The following is an 18,995-nucleotide window of genomic DNA, read 5'->3' as shown; positions in this document are numbered from 1 at the left end:
GAATCCTTCCCATGCTTGAGAATACTGCAGATTGCTTTTTAAAAAATCCCACTGGAAAAAACGGTTTTGATGGAATTCTTTAATGAGAGGTCACAGTTAATTGCATCATGAAGACCTTTTAAATGTATGCTTATGGCTACACTGCACCAGCAATCATTTCTTCCCCTGGCTAAAATATTCTTTCTGCTTCATTCAATGTCAGGGTTGCATCCCTCAGATTGATAGTTTGCCTCTCTTTTATTATCAGAAGGCTTCGACTCAATTTCCATTTGCACTTGCAAACTCTGCTCAGCAAACTCTATTTCTCTTCCTATCCTCTCATCTGTGAATAAGCACTCCGCTGCATTAAGCTTTGGAGAGGGAGTATTTAGAACATCCTTGCACATTGATTCAACTCGTTTCCAGTTCTCTTTGTTTTGTTTTGTCAACCATGTCCTGGGGAAAAAAAGCCGCTGCCACAGCATAAATTTAACATAAAAACAGCTACAGTTAAAGAGGGGTTTTCACACAGAAGTTGTCAACATGATCCAGGTATGGCCATCTTCTTTAGGAGAAAAAAATTGGGTTGACAAGATGAATGTATTCTTAGGATAATTTCCAATTCACAAAAGTTCTTTCCTCAACCTCCACATCTGATTTTATGTGTAAATGACATGCTGACATTTATTGCTAATTCTCAAAAGTTCCAAGACAAATGTCAGAAATGTGTGTTCCATTATATTTGTTTTAGACATTTATGTGCCTAATTTTAAACCTGTCTGATCACTTAGGTCATCTTTCAAAGTCCTCTTCCATGCACTCCCACTGCCAAAGAATGATGGCTATGGAAAGCATAGCCTTACTCCTTGGCTAGGAAATGCCCTCCCTAGGAAACCTATTCTGGTCTCTTTACTGTTAGAAGTCAGGAGGCAGGTTAAGTTCTTGTCTCTCCACAGTGCTGTTGAGGAGATGGAGATATATCTGCTCAAAGAATGTAACTTTTTTAAAAAATCACTGAAAATAAACAATAAAATAGTTCTGCAATAAAAAAGTAACAACTATTCCAAATTTGCATCTATAGTTTCACCTAAAATAATTTCAAGCTTTGATATACATGGTCCAAATATTTCAATGTATTATTTCTCATAGGACAGTGGACACACTCAAGTTTCATAGCTGGTCTCAAAGCCTTCAGACATGGAAGTGTGAAAAATCTCTATTTTAGTACTTTTTTATTGTTGAATTGCTCTGAATTCCCCCTGTATTTTCCCTCCTGTCTTTTTTCATATTGGTTTGCAGTGATCTTTTCTCCCCTCAGTTAAATCTGTGCATACTTCAATACTTTTTTCATTCTAATTTAACCATTTTCCCTGTTGACTAAACTTTAGTCACTTAAGTGCATTTGCATTATTTATATATAAATACACACACACATACAAACATCTTAACTGCTTGTTAAATTTAACTGCTAAAATTTATACATTGTTATGTGCATATTTATTTCACTAAGCCTTCTAAATGTATGAATGCTCAACAAATCGCAAGCAGTGCAAAAATGCTACTTTCATAGAAACTGATAAAAGTTGTTTCCATCCTTACTGAGGGATCAGTTGAGTTGCTGAACAGGCATATGGAATACACACATCAAATGAGTGTTTTACTACCACTGTCATCCACAGCCTTGGAGCTACAAAACCCAATTTTCTAGTTAAGAAATCTCCTTTTCCAGGCACTTCAGACTACTGTATTTATAAAGCCCATCTTCCCGGTACTGTTTTTCAGCTTGGGACTAAAGCTTCAAATGTCCTCAGAATTCCACAATATCAGGTCTTATGACATAGTCATGCCATCATATCAGGTACATCTGAGCATCAGTAGCAATAATGGAAAGCTATTCTGCTCAGAAAAATCTGAGCAAGCAAGCAAAGAGCAAGAGACTGGACACACAAAAATGCTGCTCAGAGTAGCTCCAAATAAAGTGGTGGCGGTTATGGTGGTGTAAGATGGACAGAACAAATAGAATAAATCGAGTGCTCTGTGAGGATGCCCAAAAGAAGGACAATATGTCACTGGACAAATTCATGAAAGATAACCTCTGTTAACACTTATGACCCATAGCAGCTGATGGTTTGCTCCATCTTCAGTGGATGTACCAACCACTTGGAGTCAACTAGTAGGGGAGGGCTGTTGTCTTTGTGGTCTTCTCACATTTGACTGGCCAGTACTGTGAACCAGATGCTGAACTAGATCAATCCTTGATCTGATCCACCAGGAAACCTCTTGTGTTGTTAAACTATGGGAATTTATCTCAATACCTTTATAAAAGGGACTGGAAAGAAATGAGAATAGAAACTGAAGGATAACCTCAAGAGGTACTAAGCTGCCTACAGAGATAATAAGATCTGATGTGGGAACAAGGGTGCAGGTGACCCTAGGAGCAGGTCAGTGCAGGAGATAGATAGCAGTGATAGTTGTGACATGTCTTGAAATGTGACTTGTAAAAGTGACTTACTCCTTGTTTCTCTTTACTCTCCCATACCAGGAAAAAGATGGGATATAAATAAAATAAAATAACAAAATGTAACTCTTCACCACTACTCATTGTCCTATAACCTTCCAACATGCCATGTAATATGTTTTCTGATGAACTATTTTTGAATCCAATACTAAATATAAATAAAATTGTCCCCTAATCTTCCCTCCCCAAATCACCTTGGTGCTCTCCAAAAGTAACAGTTTGAAGCAACAAATAATAGTTATTTGTCACCAGAAATAACACCACCACATTAAACCAGGTCACTGTATTACTTTATAACAATAGCACATCATCACTGTGGAGAGTAAGAGAGAGAGAAAATAAGATGTTACTAGTAGTGTTTCAGAGCAAGTTATTTTCAAGCTCTGGCTTATGACTGGGTAATGGGGACAGATGGAGAAAACATTATGCCTAATTACAAAATGACTAAGAACAACCCTGATTTGACATTCTAAACGCAATGTTAAATCATAAAGGCGTGTCCTGACCTCAGTTAGAAAGTGCCCAACAAGGACAAATCCTTCTTTGTTGTCTCTTTATCCACCTGAGTCTAATTGCTAGATCTGAAAATTGCATACCTTCCATATGTGGATTAACAGTACTGTACTTTAAATCCTCTCATTTGTCAGTTTATTCAGGCAATGCAGAAGGTTCAGCTGATATGGAAAAATAAGACTTACCTCAAAACATAAGAAGGCCTCAACAAGCATGGGTAGCCAACAACGTTTGCAAATTCAACAGCATCCTCCTGAAAATTAAGAAAAGATCAGCCTACTGTTGACATGAATTCACTTTCATTTTGCAGGGGATTGAAAAATGAGGATGAGAATTTCCTAATTTCCCTGAATAAGAGATCGGGTAACATCAAAAAGTAGCTCAGGAAAGAAGTCTTGCAAAATCATAATGCTGGGGTGTGGCTGCTGAACATATTGTGTCATCCTGGTGCCCCCACCCCCTTTAAAGGCCAGCACTCAGTTATTGTTATGTAGCCAGTCCAACATTCAGTGAGCCAATAAATTATCTGAACAATCTTGGCTTCTCTGCTCTACCCCATTGGTACTGCAACTCATCCCTGATGCTTTCAAAATGGCAGCACTACGAAGATTCATGGGACCCTCCCATGTTTTCTACCCCACTGGAGCTCAAACTACACTTTATGTGAAATTCTATGATTTAGCCTTTCTGTGTTTTCCTCTTTAAAAAGAGGGCTCAGGGGGTAACCCAAACCAAACTGTGGAAGCTACATTTGAACAGACAGAGGGCAAAAGGGGAAAAAAGGCTACTTAATTTTTCTCCTCTGATCTTTCTTGTTTAACCAACAGGTTAAAAGCAGAGCTTGGAAATATCATGTTACCAGTAACACACTTCTTTCTGGGGGCAATGAAAGCTTTGCTAATAGGTGTGTGTGTGCGTGCGTAACAAATCACTTTTTCTTGCTACATTTAGAGAGCTGAAATGCTTTCATGGGGCATTTATGTGTTTTTCATCTCCAATTTTAGGCCATTTTCTAAGTATTTTTCTTCATAAAAATAAAAAATAAAGGAGCCAGCATGATGTAGTGGTTTGAATAAGACTCCAGGAGATCAGAGTTTGAATCCTGTCTCAGACAGGGAAACCCAATAGGCAACCTTAAACAAGTTACATACTCTCAGCCTTACAGGGAGGAAATATTAAACCCCCTATGAATCACTCTGGCCAGAAAAATCCTGCGACAGGGTTGCCATAAGTCAGAGTTGATTTGAAGGCATAAATGTGTGATACAACAACATGCCAAAAAAACAATGCTGATGGCTAGAGGTTTCCTGCATAATGAAGTACTTTTTAAAAATGTCTAAGATCAGGTTTTAAAAAAAAATACAAGTTTGGAACAGTCATTTTGTTCTGAACAATTAAATTAACAGTCATTTTGTTCTGAACAATTAAATTAACAGAAGGGAAGAGTTAATCTGCCTCTTTCTCCTTCTTCTTCATTATGCAGGTTATCAGACTTCTTTGCTACGAAATCTGCCACCCAAATAGAACCCAGGTCCATCCCCACTTCCAAAGCTGCTCCTCCCGGATCTTTTTTGATCCGGCTGTTTTCTGACTTAAGAAAATGGCCAGCAGAGTAGCTCTGGAAGTGGGGATGGGCCCGGGCTGTATTTGGGTGGCAGAATCAGCAGCAAAAAGCATCTGATAAGATCAGGATTCCACCCAAATTCAGCATTAAACTGGATAGAGGTAAATCGATTTAATAACCAATGTGATAAGCCTCTTTGATTTACACATTTCCCTATTTTAATACAGTTCTAAAAAGCTCAAATCTGCACCACAAAGGGTATAAAATGTATATACAGTATTAAAGTGGAATATAAATCATGATTTGTAGGAGAAATAAAATACAAAAATCTGCATTTCATAGAGGGAAGTCTTTATATTTAAATGTGACTTTCGTTTGGATTATTTTTAGGGGGGGGAGGCAGCCCAGATTGATGCAGAGATACAGCTTCATGGGAAATTAACAGAGTCCAGAAATAGATCCATCTATGCCTCAAAGTTAGCTAAGAAGCTTGGAATTCCAGAAACCACAGTTCCTGTAACTGAAGCTACTGTGCAACAAGTGGAAACAGTTTTCTTCAACTCAAGACCCAGTGTTGCATTTTATGTCACTGGTTCCAGTCACAGTGACTACATCTCCACTGAAAAAATAATTCAGTTTGACACCACTTTAACGTCCATAGCTCAATGCTATAGAACCCTGGAATTTGTTGTGGCACCAGACATCTCTGAGGCTGCTCCCGCCCTGCTGAAATAATCCAGTTTAACCCCACTTTGATGCTATGCAACTCTGAGAAGTGTAATTTGTTGTGGCACCAGAGCTCTCTGACAGAGAAGGCTAAATATCCCACAAAACTCTAGGAATAGACAGACAAACTGAAATTGTCACTGTTGTTTTAAGCCAATTTTACTAAGCAATGATTATACGTATGTCCACATACCAAGGAATTAACTGCTTTCCAGGGTGCCTGAGGCACCTGTAACTCATCCAGAACAGCTGAAAATACTGAGCGGTCTTCTGCCCGGTCAACTTGCAGAGGGTTTGTACCCATAATTTTGACCCCATTTTTGTAGAGTGGCACAGCCAGGTTATTTGGAATCTGTCCACCTACAGAGATGATGCAGCCATCACATGCCTACAGGAAATGAGAGGATGTATTTAAAGGCAGGGAAAAAAATACTTGCAATCACATGGCAGTTCATGAACTGTAACCAGGCATGAAACAAAAGAATGAGAATAACCTGGTTCTAGAGAATAATAATAATTTATATCCGGCCCCTCTATCGGGGCAGCTTACAGTTAAAATGTACATTCCCAAAACAAGACTACTTGGCTTTCACCCAAGAGACTGCTGCCAGAAGGACTATGACAGCAGTCCCTTGCAACCTGTAAATAGATTATCCAAAAGGTTGAGGTATCCAGAAAAGCACCTTTTGGGATACTATGGAACTGAAGAATGATGCTCAACAATTGTGGTTGTCAAAGTTCATCATCATGATGCTCCAGTAGAGATGGAAAGATTTTAAATACTCCCCAAAATGGTCAGAAATGTAACTCTTCACTGTCATAAATAATTTAATAAGTTAAAACAATTACACAACACTTTAAAAATTCTGAGGGCACAAAAATGTTTTCAGTGTGGTGGAGTCTCCTTCTTTGGAGGTCTTTAAACAGAGGTTGGATGGCCATCTGTCGAGGATGCTTTGATTGTGATTTCCTGCATGTCAGGGCATTGGACTGGATGGCCCTTGTGGTTCTTCCAACTTGATGATTCTATCTGACACCAAAAGGAAAGCAGGGATGCAGCCAGCCTGGCCTCTCTGGGGAGGGCATTCCAAGGTCTGAGAGCAGCCACCAAGAAGGCCCTCTCCCTTGTTCCCATCAAAGAAGCCTGAGATGGTTGTGAGACCTTCTCCAGATGATCTCAATGCTCTAGTGGGTTCATAAAGGGAGATATGGTCCTTCAAATGACCTGGACCCAAATCATATAGGTCTTTAGAGACCAAAACCAGCACTTTGAATTGTGCCTGGAAATGGACCAACAGTCAATGGAGCTGTTGCAACAAGACAGTTGTGTGCTCCCTGTAGCCAGCATTGTCAGATCAACCCATGAAAGTTACTGTGATACTACACACAACAGATGCTCTTACAATTATGTTTAGCATTTTAAAAATCATTCTAGCTCCAGTGGCGTTGTCCTCATACATAAAATTAAGCATGTGTGTAATTGGTTCCACAATCACAGGTTAAAATTAAGCTCGCCAAGGGCAGGACAATTTGAGCCATAAATAACTGTGGAATAAATTCAATCAGCTTGTAAATATCGTACAATATGTCATATTTGGAGGCAGGGGAAGCTACATTTATTTGCCATTCATAATGACTGAGTACTTGGTAGGATCAGCAATGCCATACAAAATGTAATGCCAGGGTCGAAAGAAAGTAGCTTTCGGAAGTTCCCAGTCAAAGGCAGCAACGAGGCTGACTTTGCAAAGGGCTTGGCTTCTATTATGGAGCCTTGGTTTTTAGCCTTTTGAGGCAATTTCAGTTTTTCAAAATTCTTATTCTTATTTTACCTCTTGTTGGTAGATGTCCAGGATCCTCTCCAGTGACAGTTCATCAAAGTAGAGCCTGTCACACTCATCAAAATCAGTGCTCACCGTCTCGGGGTTGCAGTTCACTACAACTGTCTTTTTGCAAAGCTGACGCAATGTGCGGATGCAAGAAACGGCACACCAATCAAACTCCACACTGCTCCCTGCCAAGACAGAGACAAAGTGAAGTGGAATTTTAAAAGGACAGCACACTGCAGGGAACACTTACGGGCAGTGACATGTGTCAAGGTCAGGAAAAGGAATCTAAACTGTACCAATACAGGGGCAGCATTTCTAAACATGCCAGCTCCCAGAAGAGAAGTACTGAGGGATTAATGGATCCTCTTAACAGCACATTCTCAGGAATGGTTTTTGCTTATGAAGATATAACATACATGGATCCAAGACCCATCGGCATTGGGGGTACTGAGAAAATTTTCATCTATGGTGCCTAAATAATTGCTAACAGAGTCTCAAGATGTCAATATTTGAAGCAATGGGTTGAAATTATAATCCAAGGATATAGCTACAGGGGTCCCTACAGTCAGACAAGACTTGACAACCTTGTCAAAGGGGAAACCTTTACCTTTAAGCTACAGGGGATCAGGCAAAATGAAAGCATTGCTGCCATAAATAAAAATTATTCCCCCCCCCCATTAAATTTTCCTTCAGTCTCCACATTTCTAGCATTGCACTAACTTAGAACTTCATCTGAACATTTAGGAGTAGAGTTAAAGCATCCGAAGAAAAGGGGGAAAGCAAAGTTACCCCAAAAATGCAAATACAACACATGAAAGTGATCTAGGTGTGAATAGTTTTCAAGATCTCACCTTTTCCAATGCTAGAAGTTTGGAGGCTACAGCAAAGTTTTATTCATGAATGGGCCTTCATTTTTGTTCCACCACCACCACCACCCCCATGGCAACACCCCTGCTGTTATCTCACATAGCCTGTGCTTTCATCCATTGAACTGAAGGTATTCATGGCTTATGGTCCTGACTTAATACATCCAACCTAATACAGAAGGTGCAAATGCCCCATGGGCACATACAATCTATTCTCATTATCTGCTCAGCGCAAGGAAGCCACAGGTGGGTCCACCAGAGGCACTGTCATTCCCACTCCATTTATCCATTGAACACATATGAAGTCCAAGAAAAGGCCTACTGCTTTGAATCACAATTTTTAAATAAATGCCAGAATCCTATATCACCGTGTGCTTAACATAATAAGTTTATCACATGCCATTTCCAGACCATTCTGGGCACGGGATAGGATTGGCACAGAACGGATGAGAATGGGTGTCACTGCACAGAACCCCACCAATACCACCAGGAGTCTCCAAGCCATTCCCCTATGACAGCCAGTTTTGAAGAATGAACCATTCCTGTGTAGTAATGTATCAGCTGCCTTCCACTGGATATGCACATTATGCAACTGCACATTCCTATTTTCCACATACCTAAATCCACTTATGAAGATATAAGATGCATACAGAATTCTGGCTAGCAATTCTGGCTATCCATAACAATATTCACACTGGGAGTCACAAATATCAAAGTAATACAATCACTATTAAGGTGGGGAACTGCTCCCAAAGTCAAGGAAGTGAAAGGGAATAAAACCCTTAATCCTCTTCTCTGTGACCCTTCCTAGATTTTGAACTCTTTAGCTGAAAAGTGTAATCTTTAGTTCCAAAATTACGAAATGAAATGTTCAATCAAATAATACAGGTTTTGCATGAGAAATTCTAGTATACCATGAAAAGCTATTATAGAAGAAGCATACCAAACAAAGCAAAAGGACTTTCAAAGGATGCGCTAAACTGGGAAAAGGTGAGAGGAACTATAAGCAAGATTTACCTATGTGATACGGTCCACAGCCCAACACCATCATTCCATGGTCATCAAATTTTACATCATGCTCCTGAAATAGAACACAATAAGAGAAGTCATTGGATATTACTCTCAACAGCATACACTGTGCTCATGAGAATAAACCATCTATGCCACATAGGGTTTTTTTTTCCCCCTCCAGAAAATAGACTCTCGGGGCTTCAGTTTGATCTCATTTACCTTACTTTAACACCACCCAGAAATAAGCAGGTTTGTTTGGGTGGTTTAGACACTGTTTCACCTTAATTACAGAAGCATTTGAAAGATGCTGATGCACTGTTGTGACACACATTTTGTGTCTTGTTGAAATGGAATGGAATGAATAATCACATAATAAAGGAGGGAATATACAGGTTTAAAACAGCATTCTAATCTCACCAGTGATTAATGCTGCCTTACAAAATAATGCAGTCATAATGAATGTTTTCAATTAAAATACACCTTCTAAGATGCCACACTCTGTGACCTCAGATCAGGGTTTGTGATTCATCTATCTACTGTGCTTCTGAATCTGGACCTGTAAGAAAGAACTATACCTAAAGATTTATGAAGACAGATTCAGCTGACCAATGGCCACAGCTACATAGAAGGCAGACATTGCAAAGGGTCCAGTTTAACTAGTAATAGTCATGTGTTGGTAGGCATGGAAAACTTTCACCCATCCCCCCCAAAGTATTTTGACCCAGTCACATTCAACTGGTGTTGGAGTATACTGGAAAAGAAAGTCTTGTTCAAGTATGGAAGGTACTTTGGCAGAAGATTTTTAACTTCAGGAGTAGTAGAGCTTGCCCTCCTAGGGTGACAATTTGACCTTTTGGGTTTTTCTAAGGGGACATGCCCTTCTTTTGTTATAAAACCAGCATTCAATGGTTTCCAACTTTCATACAGGATCCCTATAAGAGCCAAAAAGTGGCATTTTGGTCCCACTTTTTTATCTTTGGCCCCAATCACCCCTGAATGTCCTTTCCCCTTAGAATATCCTGCCAACTGAAACCAGCTCATGGGCATAAAGTGCTTCTCCATTCTTGCTATTATCCTACTCTTCATTTTTCCCCTTTAAAAATGATGGTGTCGCACGTTTCTAGATTGTAATGAGTCCAAATAGAAATGCATACACCCGTCCCTCCATCCTAGTCTCCAGGGAAAGTAGTCCTCCAACAGCCAACCCATGGTGGGGTTGAAAAAAGACTGAACATATTGTTTGATTAAACTAAACTGAGGAGGCATACTTCAGCCATTTATGAAAACCTGAAACTGCCTCTCTATGGCCCCATACAGATAGGCCAAAATAAAGCTGCTTCAGGTCACCCCGGAGACATGCTGTTTAAATATCGCATTTGTGAGGCGTCCCAAGAGTCTGGAAGCCACACCAAAGCCATGACCCAGTTCTAAGGATTGGAACACAGCTTTGGCACAGTGTCTGGACTCCCAGGACACATGCATCACCCAAACAGCACACCTCCAAAGTGACCTGAAGCAGCCCCATTTTGGCAGTTTGTATGGAGCCTATGAGTCAAATATTTGAAGCTTCCTCATTTAGAGCCAGACTTGCAAGTCTTCTCAGAAGTAAACTCCAATCAATCCAATAAAGATTTATTCCCAGGCAAGTGTATAGTGGGTTGCAACCTAAAACTAGCTTAGCAGAGCTGACTCTAAGCACTCTTTCCAAATAACCTTCAATGAGAATTTCATCCAGGAATTTATTCAGGCAGTGCATGTGCTCTACTACGTATCTATGGGTCCTCCCATGTGAATAGATATCCACCCTTGATGATTGATTCATTTCTTCTAATATCTCAGTAGATTAAGAAAATGTCAAACATCACAGGAAAATCAACAGTCATTTGCGCTGTCCTTGGCTCAAGCTAATCATATTCCATACTTCAGGAATTTTAAAAAATAAATGGTTTCATCATGTCTGTCTGAGAATATTCCTTATGAACCATGAGGCCTCTGGTGATATTTCATTCATTCCCTACAGTATGAAGGTTAGGATTCACAGCTACCTCAGCTAAGCATGGTGCTCACAAGTGGTCTTCCTGGTTTTTGTCTGCTTAAACACCTTCTACGCAAACAATCACTAACAGATATGGATTTGAAAGCAGTTAACAACAGTAACAACAGCCAATTCATTTGTCTTCAATGTCTTGCAAAGATAAATCCCACTGATTTGACATTATTCATTGCTGGCACTTTCAGTTAATAGTTTAAACCTCAATGGCACACCAACAGCAGGACTCTCAATTTCACCAATGAGATTTTATTGTTACTCAAGAGGTTGATGCCGTCCTAAACCACAGTTCTCTCCTCTGCATACTCCCAGACCCTGGAAAAGGTTAGTTTTTTATAACAAGTCCCAGCATCTCCTACCCTGTGTTGGCAGAGAGATACTGGGAGTTGTAGTCCAAAACATAATCTTTAATAATCTGCCCACAGTTACCTGTTTTTACCAGTGCTGCCTCAGTACAAACAAAGCAATCAGCTATTTGGGATTGATTTCTATAAACTGCTGGTGGGGAGAAGAAGGGGTCGGCATTTGACATTAAACAATTCATTGTCAATAAGTGGTATGAAATGAGATGGGGCAGAGCTACCCATTGTGCTCACAGTGTATTGCACTATGCAAACTGAATTTGGTACTGAAGTTATATTTCACAAGGAAAGAAAATCTCACACTGGAAAAAAAAAGTCAAAGAAAACTTCCAGTCGCACTCCATGGTAAAGAGCGAAGGCTGTATATTGGTTGTTCATACATGTTGGGAATTGGGGAACAAAACTGTGGCAAAATTCTCACTGCTTGTATCTTTGCTAGGCTGGCTCAAAAGGACTTTAAATGCTTCAAGCTACACTTTCACTTTCTCAGTAACAATAGCAGAAAAACATTTCCACCTGTATTCCAGTGGGATTATGCTTCTGCCAGCTGCTCTAAACCATACCTGTCTCCAAAGTGAATTAATCTGAGTTGCAAGGTCAATAGATGCTAATAGAGGAAAATACACCATAATATGCTGTAGCTATACTGTAGTAAATGACAGTACTTACCTGTCCATTATAAGTGACATAGAGATAATTAGTTACAGCAGGGTATTCTCCTGCCAGTGTGTCAATCTGTAGAAGCAGAGGAGAAATGGTCATCGTGAATACAACCCATTTATCAAGATCTCATGCTTCACTGTTACTTTCCATTTTGTCCTTCTCCAGGTTCACTGGTTTCTGTCCCACCCCTGCCCAGTTACTTAGAAGCAATGGACTAGTCACCATCAAATGAATGTTATTCAACATATTCATCTCATCCCATACACTAGCAAGGGATTCATACTGAGTTGCACTACAGTACCTGTATATCTACAATGGTGCCATCTATGCACAAGAGGGAGGGTATCACAGACTGTGGAAAACCCCAAGCTTTGCATAGCATCATAGAATAAGTTTGTATCGAATCATAGAATAATAGAGTTGGAAGAGACCACAAGGACCATCCAGTCCAACCCGTTGCCATGCAGGAACTCTCAATCAAAGCATCCCCGACAGGTGTCCATCCAGCCTCTGCTTAAAGACCTCCAAGGAGGGAGATTCCATCACTCTCTGAGGGAGTGTGTTCCACAGTCAAACAGTCCTTACTGTCAGGTAGTTCCTCCTAATGTTGAGCTGGAATCTCTTTCCCTGTAGCTTGCATCCATTGTTCCAGGTCCTGTTCTCTGGGGCAGCAGTAAACAAGCTTGCTCCCTCCTCAATATGACATCCCTTCAAATATTTAAACAGGGCTATCATATCACCTCTTATCCTTCTCTTCTCCAGGCTAAACATCCCCAGCTCCCTAAGTCATTCCTCATAGGGCATGGTTTCCAAACCCTTCACCATTTTAGTTGCCCTCCTTTGGACATGCTCTAGTTTCTCACCATCCTTTTTAAATTGTGGTGCCCAGAACTGGGCACAGTATTCTAGGTGGGGCCTGACCAAAGCAGAATACAGTGGCACTGTTACTTCCATTGATCTAGACACTATACTTGTAGGAGTACAAAACATCCCCCTAGGGAGGGCAGAGCTAAAATGGCTCAATGATAACTGTGGACAGAATCTAAGATGACTGTTAGGAGTGGGGAAAGAAACACCCAGAGCACTGAGAACAGAACGAAGCATCTGGGGAGGGTATGGCCAGCTATAACTCCAAAACAGCAGCACTCCATCCTGCAACATGTTATCTTAGATCCACTTCAAAAACAAAAACCTATACCATATATCTACACAGTGAGGTATTATAACAGCCAGGATCCAAAGACTTGCATAACAAGTTCTGCACAAATGCGAAAATGGGTGGGTGTTTTTGTACTTGTGCATGTCAAACAACAACCAATCATACCACATAGCAAACTGAGGGGGCTTTCAATAAGGGCCTCATGTCCACATTCATAAAATCAAAAATCCAAGTATGCATAGCCAAATTTCAGTGACTACGCAATATAATTAACCAAGAGTCTTCTATAAAATGGAAGGGGCAAGGAGAAGTAATCTAGCAGACCTTTCAAGACTTACTTATTTATTTTAGTATGAGCTTTCATGGACTCAGCTGAAATCCACAAAAGCTCATGCTGAAATAAATCAGTTAGTCCATCTCTCCACTACTTTTTTAAAGGCTGAAACAGTCCAGAAGAAACACACTCTTTTCTCTCACAAAAAGAATGCAGCTTCAAAGGATAGACTGTCACTGGTCATTCAGCTAGAGGGGTGGCAACACACACTCTCATTCTATTAATGCAAAGTAACACAAAATTGCAGAATTAAAGCTATTTGGTGCTACTTTAATTATCTTGGCTCCATCTCATGGGAATCTGGGATTTGTCATTTGGTAAAGTACTTTGAACTAGGAACATAGGTCAAGAAAAACCGAATGCATGTGCTCATTTTAAAAAAAAACGCTTTGTAGTGGGAATGATGACTTCAATGAATCGATTTCTCAATCCAGAGTGAACTTGACTCACAACCCAAATTAAATACCCAGTGGGAGTGAGGCCTGAATTCTCTAGTCCACTCTACCTGAACCAGCGCTTTATTGCTCTCTGGCAGGAAATACCAAGGGCCAATAGAATGTAGTATAGGAAACAGCCTTGGAAAGTGGTATCAAAGTATTATCAGTGGGTAGTGTGGATACACTCTAGAGCAGCAGATATGAAAGACAGCAAATAGTGTGGGGTGGGGGAATCGCAGCTTCAACAGTAGGCTTTCAGGGTATGGAAGCTGTTACTGGTCTCCTTAAAAGAAGAATGGGGAAATAACAGCTGGTAGAACCTTCTTATCAACATTCTTTAATGAAACAGCAAAATGACTATGGACCACCTATGAAAGCAATTGCGACATTGTCATGAATACCAAATTAACTTATGCGTTCAGTGCTATCACAATGAATACCAAATGAACTTGCAATGATGGGACACTTAGAATAAAGTATTAGCCTATAAAAATTTATTGCTTAGAGACAGACAAAAAGAGCTACACGTTTCACGGTCATCCCACGTGATGGGTCAACACACTTTCCAACATTTTATACTTCTCTCCTCAAAACAGAAGGAAGAAGTAGTAGTTTCATCCAAAAACAGACTGGAGGAACCAGACTTGCTTGTACATGAAGTAAAAAGAAACCTTTTATGTTACATTAGTGGGCAGACTTTCTCATAAGCAACTTGGAAATTTGAAGTCCTGTAATCTGCCCAGCCATAGAATTTTCTCATGAAAATTCAGGCAAGCCACAGATAATTTCATTTCTAAGGCCTCCCTAAGGTCATTTGCAATCAGTGGATTACATGAGTCCCACTCCTGTCCTAGAGAAAATTAATACCTAGAAAAGAAACAGGTAGAACACAGATAAGTTCCCTTTTTAGATCACAGTTCACAGAATCCTCCATCATATGATCAATTCTGGGAACTGCAATCCCCAAAAAATAACTTTTTGCAAGTGTTCTGGAGATGAACTTAGCAAATGTAACAGTTCCTAAGTATTATTGCCTATCTCCAGTGAAGACTCAGAAATAGCAGCCTGGCTACCTGGAGCTACTTTTTAGGGAATGAATCCTCTCTCTAGCATTTTACACTCTAAATGTGTATTGGGAACAACATTGCTTGCCTCTCTAGCAAGGTTAATTTTCATGGTTATGAAACTGTTCTACTCTTGTTTACTTTCATTTCTGCCTTGAATGTTTGGACCACAACATCATATTACTGGAAGCTGGCATAGTTGTACCTGTTTTACCCAAGGTGTTACGTTCTTCTTCAGCCTCAGTTCCCTGCTCTGTGCTTCAGATATTCCCAGACATTTTCCGATCTGCTTATCTGAGAAGCCAATCTGCTTGGCTCTCCTCAGGCTTTCCTCTGGAATGGTTTCCCTGGGAGGAACATCAGAAGAATTTATTATGGACACAGTAGATTTCATGCCCTCTCAGTTGTTGTTTGAACTCATGGAGAAAAATGTGGACAGGGAAAAAAGAGACCGGAAGACATTTTAGGCTCATATTCACTACATATGAATCCAACTGCCTAGTATTAGGGAATCATCAGCATACTTCTGGCCCCCACAGAAAACAGATATGATAAGAATTGAAAAGGGAACAAGACAGGGTTGTCACTTCTTGCCATCGATATTCATTTTGATATTAGAAATTCTGAAACAAGAGAGGGACAAGCCATTCAAGGAGTCAAGATAAGAGGTCAAACATACAAATTAAAAGCATTCACAGACAACATTGTGGTCTTTTTGGAAAATCCACTGTATTCAATTGATAAATTGAAGGAGTTTCTTAGTGAATTTGGAAGACACCAGGCTTCAGATTAAGCCAGACAAAACAGTAATATTAACATATATATATATATATATATATATATATATATATATATATATATATAATCGGAAGAAAAATAATAAGGAAATTAAGGGAAAAACTAAGGCCCAAAACACACTGCACTACCCTGGCTTAGTGTCATGGAATCCTGGGAACTGTAGTTTGCTGTGGCACCAGAGCTATCTCTGACAGAGAAGGCTCAGGGTCACCCAAAACTACAGTTCCTAGAACTCCCCGGCATTGAGCCAGGACAGTTCAAGCAGTCTCAAACTGGATTATTTCTGCAGTGTGTTTTGGACCTAAGTACCTAGGAATATATATAACAAAAGGAAATACTGTACAGACTTATTCAAAAACAATTATAGTGAAATACAGAAGGAAATTAAAGTAGATTTAGTTAAATGGTCAAAATTGCAACTTTCATCTATGGAAAGAATATCCACTGTTAAAGTGAGCATACTCCCCAAATTAATGTATGTATTTCAAAATCTTCCGATTATTATAAATGAAAAATGCTTCAATGTATGGCAAAAACAAAACAAAAACCTAACAAAATTCATATAGGGTGGGAGCAAGCCAAGAGTGAATGATACAATGAATAATTGGGCAAGATATCTGGGGGGAAATTGATTTAGAAATTTGAGAGATAACACATAAAATATCTAATAAACTACACATTATGTCAAAATCTGAAAGAAAATTTCTTGAAAATGTACCACTGTTGGTACCTAACACCAACACGATTGAATTCAATGTCTATTAGTGGTAATAATAATTATTGGAAGTATGGAACCAAAAAACGGATCATTTATACATATGTGGTGGGAATGTAGGGAAATACAGGGCCAAATTCTAGAAGTTTTCAATACACAAATTCCTTTTTGTCCAGAATTGTAGTTGTTAAATATGACTAATGTTATTAACTTTACTATAGAACAAAAATACAGGAAAATAATGTTATACATGGTGACTCCTGCAAGAATATTGTATGCATCCCATTGGAAGAAAGCAAATACTGTACTCCAAAACTCAAGGACTGGTTGATAAAGATGAAAGAGATGATGGATTCAGATACATTGACCTCCTTATTCAAAGGTGAAAAAGACAATAAACCGTCTAATTAAAAAGATTGTATGTACAGCGCTGTGTAAATTTACAGCGCTTTATAAATAAAGGTTAATAATAATAATAATAATAATAATAATAATAATAATAATAATAATAATAATAATAATTGGAAAATGAGTGGAACTTGTTAAGAAATCATTGAACAAAGAATTGGCCAGAATTGGGAAGTTTAAAGTAAGTTAAATAGGGGAAAATATCTGGAGATACATGAGAAAAAAGCACAATGATATTGGGGGAAATGAAGAGACAAATAGGAATGATTGGACAATATAGGAATGATATTTAATGTTAGAACTGCAAAGAAATCAGAAATATGAGGTACAAGAATAAAGATGTATATAGTTTGTAAAGGAAGTTGCTATAATGGACTCAGGATATTTCGAGTAAAGAATATTTTTAAATAGTGAGATTGATTTTAAAGTATGTGGATGGGCTGGATGTGAGTATAAGTAATAATAGATAGGAGGGAACTAGATTTGTTTATAGGTAATGATTTGTTTGATATTGTTTGTATATGTGTATAAAATGTTTGTATTTGAAACTTTAATAAAAATTAATTTAAAAAAATAAGTTATCAAAAGCCAAGTACACACATGTCTTCTAGTAGGTGTGTAAATCAAAAAGGCAGTCACAGTGTGACGGTCAGCAAGTGGAGGAATCTGAAGCAAAATATCCTGGAAAATTAGAAACCATATTAATGCATTCAATATTAATAGGTTACTAATGCGTTTAATTCTGTTTCACCAGAGTGCTTAATTTTGGTTAGTTGGTATCCTACATTTTTATCCTATTTGTCATCATCACCACCCTCTCATAAGAGCAACCTTGTATTTGATGATGTTTTGTTGTGTTCGTTGTAGATACTAAAACCAGAAAGCCAATTTTTAAAATAAAAATATGAGTACCTACACATGGCTGTAGGGAAGCCTCCCAAACTGAACACTACCTCAGGCTGGTATCGATTTGTAAGTCAAAGATAGAGGCCACTGCTCTGTATGATTTCTTCCTAATGAACCAACATCTGCAAATAATTAGAAGCCTGACTATATTTTTATTTGTGTTGCTTTGTCAATCAAACCTTGGTTCTTCTTTTGCCTTGCTCTTTTGCCATCTTTGGCCATTCTCTGCTGAACTAAATGCTTCTTCCCGGCTCTCCTTATGCATTTTTTATCTCCTCAGTTCCACTTTGTCCTTCTGTACTAAGCACCTGCTACAAGTTCTGATTTTTCTACTGCCCCTACCCATCATCCTAATAAATCTTCTGTCTCTAGTTTCTAAATTTTAAATTGTTTTATACTTTTTCAATTAACTTTACCTAAATGCTGCCCTTAGACCCCATGACATAGGGTGAGATATAAATATATGGAGGAAGAAGAGGACAAAGAGAACAAAGAGAACAAAGAAGGCAAGGAGGAAGAGGAAGCAGCAGAAGCAGATACTTGCAATCTATTGAGCATACAGGCTGAGTCTCATTAATCTGAAATGTTTATATTTTGGTATTTTTCAGATTTTGGAATATTTGTATATGCTGTTTGTTGTTGTTGAAGGCAGTTAATGTGACTTCAATTCATGGTGACCCTGTGAATGAGTCATCTCCAGAACTCCCTCTTCTCCACTGCCCAGCTCAGGTCCTGAAGGTTCAGGACCTGTGATCTTCCTACTTTCTACTCCTTCTACTTTTCCTAGCATTATTGTCTTTTCTAATGATTTATTCCTTCTCTTGATGTGAACAAAGTACCACAGCCTCAGTTTCGTCATCTTGGCTTCTAGGGTGAGTTCTGACTTGATCTGTTCTGTTTGATCTGTATACAGTTGCCCCTCCAAGTCTTCAGATGCGCAGGTTTTGGAACTTGCAGGGGTGGGGGGGAGTCCAGAGGTTCCAAGAGCCAACTGTATTTGCATACACCTAATGAGATAACTTGGAGATGGGACCCAAGTTTAAACATGGCATTCACTTATGTTTCATATACACCTTATACACATAGCCTGAAGGTT

At 39.1% G+C, this 18,995-nt stretch overlaps 1 protein-coding gene across 6 annotated transcripts in view; it reads right to left on the bottom strand.

Moving 5' to 3' along the window:
• Window positions 1–18,995, bottom strand: part of CPS1 (carbamoyl-phosphate synthase 1) — a 189,272-nt gene that overhangs the window by 45,046 nt on the left and 125,231 nt on the right. For all 6 annotated transcript variants that reach the window (XM_042446998.1, XM_042446996.1, XM_042446994.1 and 3 more), the window contains 6 exons: window positions 15,278–15,419; window positions 12,085–12,150; window positions 9,010–9,073; window positions 7,130–7,311; window positions 5,494–5,688; window positions 3,196–3,263 (listed from right to left, as the gene is read on the bottom strand). In XM_042446998.1, coding sequence (XP_042302932.1) covers window positions 3,196–3,263; window positions 5,494–5,688; window positions 7,130–7,311; window positions 9,010–9,073; window positions 12,085–12,150; window positions 15,278–15,419 — 717 coding nt within the window. The remainder of the gene's footprint in view (window positions 1–3,195; window positions 3,264–5,493; window positions 5,689–7,129; window positions 7,312–9,009; window positions 9,074–12,084; window positions 12,151–15,277; window positions 15,420–18,995) is intronic.

The sequence above is a fragment of the Sceloporus undulatus genome, chromosome 1 (assembly GCF_019175285.1).
Source record: "Sceloporus undulatus isolate JIND9_A2432 ecotype Alabama chromosome 1, SceUnd_v1.1, whole genome shotgun sequence".
In the NCBI taxonomy this organism is placed as follows: domain Eukaryota; kingdom Metazoa; phylum Chordata; class Lepidosauria; order Squamata; family Phrynosomatidae; genus Sceloporus; species Sceloporus undulatus.
The sequence above is the reverse complement of the archived record's forward strand: the minus strand, read 5'-3'. Positions and strand labels throughout refer to the sequence as shown.